General features: G+C 48.9%; 1 protein-coding gene across 1 annotated transcript; it reads right to left on the reverse strand.

Moving 5' to 3' along the window:
* Positions 1–45: 45 nt before the first annotated feature.
* On the reverse strand, positions 46–14,085 carry LOC136424174 (2-hydroxyacyl-CoA lyase 1-like). Its single transcript, XM_066412681.1, has 11 exons — positions 13,920–14,085; positions 13,501–13,712; positions 12,268–12,437; positions 11,673–11,958; positions 11,201–11,330; positions 10,515–10,626; positions 10,061–10,173; positions 3,947–4,076; positions 3,345–3,607; positions 2,099–2,657; positions 46–1,633 (listed from the first exon to the last, which is right to left on the reverse strand). The coding sequence occupies exons 2-11, from the start codon at positions 13,694–13,696 to the stop codon at positions 1,460–1,462; spliced, it is 2,133 nt and encodes a 710-aa protein (XP_066268778.1). The 5' UTR covers positions 13,697–13,712; positions 13,920–14,085; the 3' UTR covers positions 46–1,459.
* Positions 14,086–14,275: the final 190 nt, after the last annotated feature.

Here is a 14,275-nt window from a genome sequence, read left to right on the forward strand (position 1 = left end):
AGCAGTGTCTTCTTTGTCAAAAAAAGGAGGAAACGGATCTACAAGTAAAATTCACTTTTGTTTTATTCTTCATTGAAGTCTACATTTTTTTACACACTGACATTTAAGTCTTAACATTTTCATATACAACCAATCCAGTGTTAGTGGTCACCTTTGCATTATAAACTGGCATCAGTAGGAATTCAGTCTATACTATAGTGATCAGCCACAAGCAGATGCAAGAGAAAACAACCCTTCTGGACACAACATCAATTAGCACAGGGCTCAAAATCAGCAAAAAGAAGACTGAACTCATGAAGAGTAACACAACCAGCAACATATCAGTCAAAATTGGAGGAGACGAAGTGAGGGAGGCTGAGTCCTTTGTGTACATGTACCTGGGAAGCGTCGTAGATCGTCAGGGGGGCACGGATAGAGATGTGACAGCCAGGATAGGGAAAGCACGAGCAGCCTTCATCATGCTGAAGAATGTCTGGGCTTCCAGGGTGATACGCATAGCCACAAAACTACGTATCTTCAACTCTAATGTCAAGTCTGTATTACTTTATGGTTCGGAAACTTGGAGGATCACAAAAAGAACGCAACACAAGGTACAAACTTTCTTGAACTTAAGAAGGATCTTCAAAATCAGGTGGACAGACAAAATTAGTAACCAGGAACTGTGGGAAAGAGCAGGTCAAAGCCCAGTGGGAAGTCAGATCCTCAAGAGGAAATGGTCCTGGATAGGGCACACACTAAGAAAGCCTATATCCAGCATCACACACCAGGCCCTGACCTGGAATCCCCAGGGTAAGAGGAAGAGAGGGCGGCCAAAGAACAGCTGGAGGAGGGACACAGAGGAGGAGATGAGGAGCATCAGCAGTAGCTGGCAGGACCTCAGAAGGAAGGCCCAGAGACGAGTACAATGGAGGACAATCATCAGTGGCCTATGCTCTGATACATAGGGGCAAAGGGCCTAAGTAAGTAAGTAAAGTGATCAACTGTCTGATGTGGTCGTGGTCACAATGCCTCCAGGACCCAATGTAAGCTTTGTTTCACTGTTAATTATCTCCCTGCTGAGGTCACCTTTTGGTACCCTATTTGCACAGGTTACATGGCTTGGCAGATAACTCTAATCTCCAAGCAGAATTTGTAGAGAGGCAAAATCTTAACGTTTCTACCGGTTACCGAAGCAGGGAGCCTTTCCCAGTGCTATCGGGAGCTTGAAAAATGTTACACTTTTGCCTTTCAACATCTGCTTGGAGAAAAGCTTAACTTCACCAGATTTTGTCTGCAAAAATCAGACTGGAAGAAGACTACTGCTTTGATTCCACATTAACCCTCTTCCTATTCGGCAGCTTTTTGGCATAATTTGTGCACTGATTACTGAGTTATGCAACAACGAAAGGGTTAAGTGTTACAGTAATCCATATTGCTTGCTTATGTCGAGACCTGTAATTCATATTACAGTCTGCAAAAATCACAGACTGGAGCGCGTGAGCCAGTCGAAGTCCTGCTGTTTGCGCGTCGAGGTCGTTTCGATCATCACGTTGATCAGCGAGGCGCGGTCGTCTGTCGTCGCCGACTGGAGGGCGCTGCGAAGCTCCTCGTGGGTCGCCACAAAGTAGCCCTTCCCGCCAAATGCAGCCAACACCTGCAAGGGAAAGGTGTGGTTTGTTACCATGGTTACATGCACAAAGGACTGAGGAAGCAAAAATTCCAGCAAACAACAGTTAGTAAGCTGTAAGTTACCAGTATTCCTTGAAGTTTTTTGATAAGGCCCCTTTAGCAGCAAGGTAACTTAAATACAGTTCTTCAGACAGTAGCTGAGGAAGAAACTGAGTTAAAAAGTAACCAACTAACCTGAATTTCTTTCAGTCTATACAACTTAACAAAAAGCTTTTTCACAGCAACATTTATTCATGGCAACTTATACATGACAACCTCTCAATAAAGAAGTTGTTACGTTATGTTCAGCAACATCAAACTTCTATAAGTTTTCTTCACAGAACATCATCATTCCACAGGCATGTTTCTTAGTCATCAAATCTTTATGAACAACATTATTTCTCACCTGTTCATAACGAGCGTTGGGCAGGAGGGATGTAGGGGGCCTTACCTGTTCATAGCGAGCATTAGGCAGGAGGGATGTCGGGGGCCTTACCTGTTCATAGCGAGCATTAGGCAGGAGGGATGTCGGGGGCCTTACCTGTTCATAGCGAGCATTAGGCAGGAGGGATGTCGGGGGCCTTACCTGTTCATAGCGAGCGTTGGGCAGGAGGGATGTAGGGGGCCTTACCTGTTCATAGCGAGCGTTGGGCAGGAGGGATGTAGGGGGCCTTACCTGTTCATAGTGAGCATTGGGCAGGAGGGATGTAGGGGGCCTTACCTGTTCATATCGAGCATTAGGCAGGAGGGATGTAGGGGGCCTTACCTGTTCATAGCGAGCATTAGGCAGGAGGGATGTAGGGGGCCTTACCTGTTCATAGCGAGCGTTAGGCAGGAGGGATGTCGGGGGCCTTACCTGTTCATAGCGAGCGTTAGGCAGGAGGGATGTCGGAGGGCTCATCAGAGTGAGCGGTGTCCCAGCCTGCTCCATGTGGCCCCATGTCTCCTGGGTCACTCCCTGGTAGATCCCGTTGTTGTTCACCACGATGAACAGGATCGGCAGCTTGTACCTGCGGTGGGTTCATGTGTCATTTAAAAAGTATCTTGGATAGATTGATCGAGTTCAGACCCTTGAAAAGCCTTAGTAGCACAGAGGGCAGCAAGTTTCCTTGCTGTTTCAGTAGCAGGGTTTATTTTCAAAGGGTGGAGTTGCTCGCCCTTCTCCTAGGCACCTCCTCAAACAGGGGACCCGGGTCCATTTTACTAGGCTCTACCATCCTCCGCGGGTCGCTGGGAAAATAGTAGAAATTGGCCAAAATAGAGTCAATTGTATGAAGGGAGTCGGCTACGGAGATGGGGTCCAATATTGCAACCCAACTGCGGCTGCGAATGTTACCCTCCATAGCCAAAGTCCCCCGGCAAATGTTCTGCCTATAGCCGGCACGGTTAGTCTTGTAGAGACTACAATTTTACGTCCTTTCCAAAAGACGGTGCAACCCCAACCAAGATGTCCTGACCCTCAGGTTCAGACTTTCCACTCGGACTGTTTATGCACTTATACAATGTCCAGGACAGAACTAGTAAAAATAGCTGACTGAGATTCAAGCAAACAAACATTCTGTCCCAAAAACTTGATACTAACCACTACAAACACATTTCTACACTTTTGACATTGTCATCCAAGACAAACACTTATTCTTTTTCTTACTTTTTGGACATTCTGGTAGACAGATAAACAAACAAACAAACAAACAAACCTGCACACAGTCTCCACCTCCATACCGGAGAAGCCAAACGCGCTGTCGCCCTCCACGCACACGACCTTTGTCCCCGGGAGGTAGTCACGTGCGTACAGGGCTGCTGCGATGGCGAACCCGAGACCGACGCCCATCGTGCCAAACGTGCCGGCGTCCAGCCGTCGCCGCGGCAGCCGGTTCAGCAGCATGGTGCGCCCGATGTCCATCGTGTTGGCGCCCTCGCTCACGAGGAGGGCGTCCGGAGGGATGGCTTCGATCACGTGCTGGAAAATCGAAACACATGAAGTTAAAGCCTGCTGGAAAGGTGCACTTAATCAGTTCATCCTAGTCCAGTCACTATATGTACAGTGTTGTTCATCCGTTGTTTTGTTGACTATGACCATCACATCATGTACAGTATGGATAGATGCTGTGTACAGAATATACAGGACCTGGTTTAACCTGATCCAGTCGACAACTAAAATGAAATGGACAGTAAAGCATGGCTTTGATATTATCCCAACCTAGTGACAAGTCAGTCGAGCAACAGCCAGGATTTGAACTCACAACCTTTTGTTCCATAGGCAGAGTTTCTTTGACACTTGACCACACACAATACAAACCTGGAAGACGGAGTAGTAGTTCATGGGGAGCGCGGTGCTCTGCGCCATCTTCTCTGTGACCTTCCTGTTGACGTCAGCCTTCTGTTTCAGGTTGACCCACCACGGCCGCTCAGCAGCAAACCTCCAGCCTCTGCACACAACAACAACAACAACACTGTTTACATCAGCCTTCTGTTTCAGGTTGACCCACCAGGGCCGCTCAGCAGCAAACCTCCAGCCTCTGCAACAACAACAACAACAACAATGTTCACATCAGCCTTCTGTTTCAGGTTGACCCACCAGGGCCGCTCAGCAGCAAACCTCCAGCCTCTGCAACAACAACAACAACAACAATGTTTACATCAGCCTTCTGTTTCAGGTTGACCCACCAGGGCCGCTCAGCAGCAAACCTCCAGCCTCTGCAACAACAACAACAACAACACTGTTTACATCAGCCTTCTGTTTCAGGTTGACCCACCAGGGCCGCTCAGCAGCAAACCTCCAGCCTCTGCAACAACAACAACAACAACAATGTTCACATCAGCCTTCTGTTTCAGGTTGACCCACCACGGCCGCTCTGCTGCAAACCTCCAGCCTCTGCAACAACAACAACAACAATGTTCACATCAGCCTTCTGTTTCAGGTTGACCCACCAGGGCCGCTCAGCAGCAAACCTCCAGCCTCTGCAACAACAACAACAACAACACTGTTTACATCAGCCTTCTGTTTCAGGTTGACCCACCACGGCCGCTCAGCTGCAAACCTCCAGCCTCTGCAACAACAACAACAACAACAATGTTCACATCAGCCTTCTGTTTCAGGTTGACCCACCAGGGCCGCTCAGCAGCAAACCTCCAGCCTCTGCAACAACAACAACAACAACAATGTTCACATCAGCCTTCTGTTTCAGGTTGACCCACCAGGGCCGCTCAGCAGCAAACCTCCAGCCTCTGCAACAACAACAACAACAATGTTCACATCAGCCTTCTGTTTCAGGTTGACCCACCAGGGCCGCTCAGCAGCAAACCTCCAGCCTCTGCAACAACAACAACAACAACAATGTTCACATCAGCCTTCTGTTTCAGGTTGACCCACCACGGCCGCTCTGCTGCAAACCTCCAGCCTCTGCAACAACAACAACAACACTGTTTACATCAGCCTTCTGTTTCAGGTTGACCCACCACGGCCGCTCAGCAGCAAACCTCCAGCCTCTACAACAACAACAACAACAACACTGTTTACATCAGCCTTCTGTTTCAGGTTGACCCACCAGGGCCGCTCTGCTGCAAACCTCCAGCCTCTGCAACAACAACAACAACAACAATGTTCACATCAGCCTTCTGTTTCAGGTTGACCCACCACGGCCGCTCAGCAGCAAACCTCCAGCCTCTACAACAACAACAACAACAACACTGTTTACATCAGCCTTCTGTTTCAGGTTGACCCACCAGGGCCGCTCAGCAGCAAACCTCCAGCCTCTGCAACAACAACAACAACACTGTTTACATCAGCCTTCTGTTTCAGGTTGACCCACCACGGCCGCTCAGCAGCAAACCTCCAGCCTCTACAACAACAACAACAACAACACTGTTTACATCAGCCTTCTGTTTCAGGTTGACCCACCAGGGCCGCTCAGCAGCAAACCTCCAGCCTCTGCAACAACAACAACAACAACAATGTTCACATCAGCCTTCTGTTTCAGGTTGACCCACCACGGCCGCTCTGCTGCAAACCTCCAGCCTCTGCAACAACAACAACAACAATGTTCACATCAGCCTTCTGTTTCAGGTTGACCCACCAGGGCCGCTCAGCAGCAAACCTCCAGCCTCTGCAACAACAACAACAACAACACTGTTTACATCAGCCTTCTGTTTCAGGTTGACCCACCACGGCCGCTCAGCTGCAAACCTCCAGCCTCTGCAACAACAACAACAACAACAATGTTCACATCAGCCTTCTGTTTCAGGTTGACCCACCAGGGCCGCTCAGCAGCAAACCTCCAGCCTCTGCAACAACAACAACAACAACACTGTTTACATCAGCCTTCTGTTTCAGGTTGACCCACCAGGGCCGCTCAGCAGCAAACCTCCAGCCTCTGCAACAACAACAACAACAATGTTCACATCAGCCTTCTGTTTCAGGTTGACCCACCAGGGCCGCTCAGCAGCAAACCTCCAGCCTCTGCAACAACAACAACAACAACAATGTTCACATCAGCCTTCTGTTTCAGGTTGACCCACCACGGCCGCTCAGCTGCAAACCTCCAGCCTCTGCAACAACAACAACAACAACACTGTTTACATCAGCCTTCTGTTTCAGGTTGACCCACCAGGGCCGCTCAGCAGCAAACCTCCAGCCTCTGCAACAACAACAACAACAACACTGTTTACATCAGCCTTCTGTTTCAGGTTGACCCACCACGGCCGCTCAGCAGCAAACCTCCAGCCTCTACAACAACAACAACAACAACACTGTTTACATCAGCCTTCTGTTTCAGGTTGACCCACCAGGGCCGCTCAGCAGCAAACCTCCAGCCTCTGCAACAACAACAACAATGTTTACATCAGCCTTCTGTTTCAGGTTGACCCACCAGGGCCGCTCAGCAGCAAACCTCCAGCCTCTGCAACAACAACAACAACAACAATGTTCACATCAGCCTTCTGTTTCAGGTTGACCCACCACGGCCGCTCAGCTGCAAACCTCCAGCCTCTGCAACAACAACAACAACAACAATGTTCACATCAGCCTTCTGTTTCAGGTTGACCCACCAGGGCCGCTCAGCAGCAAACCTCCAGCCTCTGCAACAACAACAACAACAACAATGTTTACATCAGCCTTCTGTTTCAGGTTGACCCACCACGGCCGCTCTGCTGCAAACCTCCAGCCTCTGCAACAACAACAACAACAATGTTCACATCAGCCTTCTGTTTCAGGTTGACCCACCAGGGCCGCTCAGCAGCAAACCTCCAGCCTCTGCAACAACAACAACAACAACAATGTTCACATCAGCCTTCTGTTTCAGGTTGACCCACCAGGGCCGCTCAGCAGCAAACCTCCAGCCTCTGCAACAACAACAACAACAATGTTCACATCAGCCTTCTGTTTCAGGTTGACCCACCAGGGCCGCTCAGCAGCAAACCTCCAGCCTCTGCAACAACAACAACAACAACAATGTTCACATCAGCCTTCTGTTTCAGGTTGACCCACCAGGGCCGCTCAGCAGCAAACCTCCAGCCTCTGCAACAACAACAACAACAACAATGTTTACATCAGCCTTCTGTTTCAGGTTGACCCACCACGGCCGCTCTGCTGCAAACCTCCAGCCTCTGCAACAACAACAACAATGTTCACATCAGCCTTCTGTTTCAGGTTGACCCACCAGGGCCGCTCAGCAGCAAACCTCCAGCCTCTGCAACAACAACAACAACAACAATGTTTACATCAGCCTTCTGTTTCAGGTTGACCCACCACGGCCGCTCTGCTGCAAACCTCCAGCCTCTGCAACAACAACAACAATGTTCACATCAGCCTTCTGTTTCAGGTTGACCCACCAGGGCCGCTCAGCAGCAAACCTCCAGCCTCTGCAACAACAACAACAACACTGTTTACATCAGCCTTCTGTTTCAGGTTGACCCACCACGGCCGCTCAGCAGCAAACTTCCAGCCTCTGCAACAACAACAACAACAACAATGTTCACATCAGCCTTCTGTTTCAGGTTGACCCACCACGGCCGCTCAGCTGCAAACCTCCAGCCTCTGCAACAACAACAACAACAACACTGTTTACATCAGCCTTCTGTTTCAGGTTGACCCACCAGGGCCGCTCAGCAGCAAACCTCCAGCCTCTGCAACAACAACAACAACACTGTTTACATCAGCCTTCTGTTTCAGGTTGACCCGCCAGGGCCGCTCAGCAGCAAACCTCCAGCCTCTGCAACAACAACAACAACAACAATGTTTACATCAGCCTTCTGTTTCAGGTTGACCCACCAGGGCCGCTCAGCAGCAAACCTCCAGCCTCTGCAACAACAACAACAACAACAATGTTCACATCAGCCTTCTGTTTCAGGTTGACCCACCAGGGCCGCTCTGCTGCAAACCTCCAGCCTCTGCAACAACAACAACAACAACAATGTTTACATCAGCCTTCTGTTTCAGGTTGACCCACCACGGCCGCTCTGCTGCAAACCTCCAGCCTCTGCAACAACAACAACAACAATGTTCACATCAGCCTTCTGTTTCAGGTTGACCCACCAGGGCCGCTCAGCAGCAAACCTCCAGCCTCTGCAACAACAACAACAACAACAATGTTTACATCAGCCTTCTGTTTCAGGTTGACCCACCACGGCCGCTCTGCTGCAAACCTCCAGCCTCTGCAACAACAACAACAACAATGTTTACATCAGCCTTCTGTTTCAGGTTGACCCACCACGGCCGCTCAGCTGCAAACCTCCAGCCTCTGCAACAACAACAACAACAACAATGTTCACATCAGCCTTCTGTTTCAGGTTGACCCACCAGGGCCGCTCAGCAGCAAACCTCCAGCCTCTGCAACAACAACAACAACAACAATGTTTACATCAGCCTTCTGTTTCAGGTTGACCCACCACGGCCGCTCTGCTGCAAACCTCCAGCCTCTGCAACAACAACAACAACAATGTTTACATCAGCCTTCTGTTTCAGGTTGACCCACCAGGGCCGCTCAGCAGCAAACCTCCAGCCTCTGCAACAACAACAACAACAATGTTCACATCAGCCTTCTGTTTCAGGTTGACCCACCACGGCCGCTCAGCTGCAAACCTCCAGCCTCTGCAACAACAACAACAACAACAACACTGTTCACATCAGCCTTCTGTTTCAGGTTGACCCACCACGGTCGCTCAGCTGCAAACCTCCAGCCTCTGCAACAACAACAACAACAATGTTCACATCAGCCTTCTGTTTCAGGTTGACCCACCAGGGCCGCTCAGCTGCAAACCTCCAGCCTCTGCAACAACAACAACAACAACAATGTTCACATCAGCCTTCTGTTTCAGGTTGACCCACCAGGGCCGCTCAGCAGCAAACCTCCAGCCTCTGCAACAACAACAACAACAACAATGTTTACATCAGCCTTCTGTTTCAGGTTGACCCACCACGGCCGCTCTGCTGCAAACCTCCAGCCTCTGCAACAACAACAACAACAATGTTCACATCAGCCTTCTGTTTCAGGTTGACCCACCACGGCCGCTCTGCTGCAAACCTCCAGCCTCTGCAACAACAACAACAACAACACTGTTTACATCAGCCTTCTGTTTCAGGTTGACCCACCAGGGCCGCTCAGCAGCAAACCTCCAGCCTCTGCAACAACAACAACAACAACAATGTTTACATCAGCCTTCTGTTTCAGGTTGACCCACCACGGCCGCTCTGCTGCAAACCTCCAGCCTCTGCAACAACAACAACAACAATGTTCACATCAGCCTTCTGTTTCAGGTTGACCCACCAGGGCCGCTCAGCAGCAAACCTCCAGCCTCTGCAACAACAACAACAACAACAATGTTTACATCAGCCTTCTGTTTCAGGTTGACCCACCACGGCCGCTCAGCAGCAAACCTCCAGCCTCTGCAACAACAACAACAACAACAATGTTTACATCAGCCTTCTGTTTCAGGTTGACCCACCACGGCCGCTCTGCTGCAAACCTCCAGCCTCTGCAACAACAACAACAACAACAATGTTCACATCAGCCTTCTGTTTCAGGTTGACCCACCACGGCCGCTCAGCAGCAAACTTCCAGCCTCTGCAACAACAACGTTGGGGAAAGTGTATTTCAATGTAGTTCTAGACAATTAGAGCCTGTTCTCCCACTGCTTGAAGTAAAAGAATATGCATTGCTTACGTATAGGGAAATTGGTCTTGAAAGTTGTTTGGGTAAGTGTTCTAGATCTGTATCTGTAAAGCTGGTACAACTGCCCCTAGGTGTAACAATTTAGCTTCCCAGGCACACAGCACCTAACCTTAAAGTTGGTACCTCTAAGCTAAGACCATTGCAAAGCTACACCTCAACACAGCAGATTCTGTTAACTTATAGGACAAATCATCAGTTTTCCATGACAGTCACACTACGCCTGACCTATGACACACTTCCTTTACCTGTGGTGTTCGTCCATGGCTTGGTTCAGCTGCTTCACCACACAGTCTACATCTCCGACCAGCGCAACTTCAGCCGGGCGCGGGTTCCCCATCTCCTCCGCACACACGTCCACCTGTGGTAAGAAATACAAAATGTATCTGATTTGCTGGTCGTGACACACTAGGTACAGTACTAGAGCGGTTGTGCAGGGACTCACCCCAGCAATCAGGGACAACAGATCATGATGATGATCATAACAGTGTATTCTGAGCCTCATGAGGATATTTCTGTTCTTATCATGTGCATTGGACCATCACATTTTGTCGGGAGGATTACACCCTTACTAGTAGCGTACAGACGGGTAACTAACAAAGTGGACGTATTCAAACTCTTGACAGACTGACCTGTATAGTCTTGACCGTGGTTCTGAAGTTGGGAGGGGGGTGGTTATGCTAATGCTGGTTGCAGACTGACCTGTATAGTCTTGACCGTTGCGCTGAAGCGAGGAGGAAGGCCGAAGTGCAGGATCCAGTTTAGCCTGGCTCCTAGCAGCAGGATCACGTCAGCCTGCAGCAGGGCACGGGACCTGCAGGGGGGGCAGGGTTCCGGTCTAGTTTTCACAGAGCATTATAAGCCAGGTATCGATATCCAAACCTATTATAGCTCCCGAGGTACTGAAGGCAGCTTTTGTATTAGCATGGCGAGTTTACAGATAGAAATGTATCTCAATTCTGAGGATGCATTTCTACCATAATATATGATTGTAACGAGAAAGGCAGATAAAATGTTTCTGCACATTCACAGCTAACTATAAAAAAGAACATTCAAGGGATTTATTCATCTTTTAATTTACAACAAGGAAGGACTCGAACCTTTTCCTTAGTCTCTACCAGGGTCTACCTGGGTGGCATATTATTTCAGGGTAGCGAGTATAGGGGCCCCGTAGTAATCAGATGGCACCCAGGCTGGGGTCTATCAGACTCCTAGGGTACTAAGTCGATAGAAATAGTAGAAAGACAGTGAATAATAATCGCCACATGAGTTAGCCAGCCAGAGTTACCTTTTTGTTCTAGATTGTAGAGTTAGAAAGTAATAGGTAACCGACAAAAAACAGTAATATAACAGTTACTGTGATCGGAGAGACTGCTATGAAAGTGTACCTTGCAGCAGACATGCACAGCGGATGGTCGTCAGGGACAACGCCCTTCCCCATGGGGGTCGGCAGGAACGGGAGTCCTGTCTTCTCCACAAACTGTCGTATACTTTTCTCTGCGTGGGAGAACGCTGCACCTGGGGTATCACACAGCAGTTTAACAACCTGGGGTATCACACTAGTCTTACAGCCTGGGGTATCACATAGAAGTTTTTATAATCTGAGGTATCACAGCAGTTAAACAACCTGTGTTATCGATACACAGAAGTTCAACATTAGCTGAGGTATCACACAGAAGTTCAACAACTTGTGGTATCACACAGAAGTTCAACAACATGTGGTATCACACAGCAGTTTCCATAAGACAGATGAAAGACACGGTCATTAATGTTTACTGGTAAAAAACCTACAATGAACAGGTAATCTATTTATTTATTTAATTTATTTATGAATCTTTAGGGTGGTCTGTTCAATGTTACCTTTCCCAATGATGACCAGAGGTCGTTGCGCTCCTGTCAAGACTGACGTCGCCTGAACCACTGCAGCGGGATCTGCCAACACCTTGGGCGGGGGTGGACAGCGCGGCACTGTGCGCAGCTGGGACAGGACCGCCTCCTTGTTGACCAGCTGTCCGGGCAGGTCGAGGTAACACGCGCCTGGCCGGCCGTACATGCTGGTCCGCACCGCCTTCTCCACGAAGAACGGGATGTCTCGCACCCCGGGAACCCTCGCCGCGTACTTGCAGTGCAGCCTGCTGCTTTCAACCTGCAGGGGGGGACGATGGTAATGACTTAAGCTGAGAAGCTTTTGAGGATAAAAACAGCTGGCCTTGCATTGGTTTCTCCTGTCCTTTCATTGTACTTTATACAAGATGGACAAGAGTGCATTGGTTTCAAGATATATCGATCATACATGTGTCTAGATGGTCTAGAGAGTTGATATGTAGATATGATATTAATCCAAACTACTCTTAACTTTTGTTTACAATTTCAAAGATTTTTAAACCCTGTTTTCTGTGAAATTGGTTATCCAGATTAATCTTGGCTGACCTTGACCTTTGCTCCTTGACCTCACCTGAGGATACTCCTGGAAGGCCCCCATGCTCTCCTGGTCCTCGTCGCAGGCTCCACCAATGACCAGCAGTGGCCAGCAGTTCACCATGGCGTTCGCCATTCCGCCAATCACGTGCAGGAGGCCTGGACCGGACACAACCAAGCACACGCCGGGCCGGCCGGTTAGGTATCCTGGGACAGAGAACAACACAAGAGTTAGGCATTGCATTTGGTAACACAGTTGTCAAAACAAATAAGGTCTAACATCTCCTTCTTAGTACAAAAATCATTGTCGCTGTCAACTATTCATCATGTGCTTGTTGAAAAGAGCTATATCAGGTGGAATTTGCCCAGTACAATGAACATGTATCTGCAGTATGTAGCATCTGTCTTCTCTGTCATGACCAGGGGAAAAGGTCAAAGGCTGGTTTGAGATCTCTTTCAATTTCTATTCATTGATATCAGTTGGCTCTTTGTCATTGGTCACATTCATCACCATCATCATGGTGTAACAGGCCAGACTATACCCCTGCCAGAACATACCCAAGGTACATACTCACCAGGGCCTGTTACACTGGTAATGCTACACATATTGGACAAGGTGGATCTCGCAAATCTTGATTTATCTCAGAGTCCAAAGCAGTAAATTATGTGCCTGAAAAGTGAGGATAATCTTGGGGTTTGCGGAAAAGTGGGCTGTCTACCAAGCCTGACTTCCCTGCCAGCCTACCCTTTCTGGGCCCCAAGGCTATGCATGGGGCTAAGGCTCTAGAGCTAGAAAGGGTACCCAGGCCTAGGTAGACAGCCCAGCCTTTTCCGTGAACCCGGGATCTTGAGATCTTGCCCAAAGTCTTCCAGATGCACCCACAGTCTTACCAATGGCCTGCGCGGCATAGCAGGCCGACTGCTCGTTCCTCATGCACACATAGTGAATGCAAGAGTAGAGTAGAGTAGAGTAGAGTAGAGTAGATCCTTTCGGCCAGGTAGGAAAATCATATGCCAATTTAGGCCGCTCATCCGTTTACTGGATCGTGATTCCAGGCTTGTGAGGGCAGTCTGATGCTAATCTCCAAGAAGATCTAATGGTTTCAAAGACCGTATCCAACTGGCAAAAGGAGTTTTTATTGCAACCCGTTAGATCAAGGAGGTTTAATCTCTTGATTAAACCTCCTTGGTTAGATCTGCTTGGAGATTAAATGAATGCCTCTTCTTCTTTACTGCTTAGCCTCATATCTGAGATTATCTTATAGCTTACCAATGGCCTGTGCGGCGTAGCATGCCGACTGTTCGTTCCTCATGCCCACATAGTGCACGCCGGCCTGCTGCAGCGCGAACCCCACCTCCACCACCGGGATGCCCACGATGCCGAACGCGTACTCCACGCCCTGGGCCTTCAGAGCGGCGGCCAGGGCAGCGGCGCCCGTCACTTTACTCTCGTCTGCCTCCGCCATGATGTAATGTACCAACCTGTGGGGAGAGGGAAGGCACAGAACACTTCATTCCCCGGTGTGCAAGATTCGAGAGGGAATTCAGGCACATGAGCAATGTACCTGAGATTTGAAGCACCAAAGAGTACAAGGTAACCAAGAAGCACCTAGCAAAACAGCACCATGTGACTTATTAGTTTTACAGAGAAATACAACAACAGCAACAAGAACATAATAACTCACGTACAAGTCTTAATCTGATAGAAAAGTCGTTCTGTGTCTGTCTAGGAATGTACTAGACGTGCAGTGAAAGTTGTAGAGTTCAGTATCTGAGCTCCTAACACGATTAAATCAGGTGCAATGCTCGTTCGGTCATGTCACACCCCTCCACGACGTGGACTTTGTATGTTTTGGTCTGACAGAGGTCAATGGCCTTGCGGTCACTCACTCTCGTGCCCAGACTATGTAGTAAAATAGCGTAACAAAGGAAGTTTTTGGTTTCTATTGCACTTTCAGATAGTTGAAATAAAGTTGTGTCTATATTGTCGGCTAGATGAGACGTATACTTTATAGTTTAGGTGGCCCGATTACTTTGAATCTTGA

Source organism: Branchiostoma lanceolatum, chromosome 1 (assembly GCF_035083965.1).
Source record: "Branchiostoma lanceolatum isolate klBraLanc5 chromosome 1, klBraLanc5.hap2, whole genome shotgun sequence".
Taxonomy (NCBI): Eukaryota; Metazoa; Chordata; class Leptocardii; order Amphioxiformes; family Branchiostomatidae; genus Branchiostoma; species Branchiostoma lanceolatum.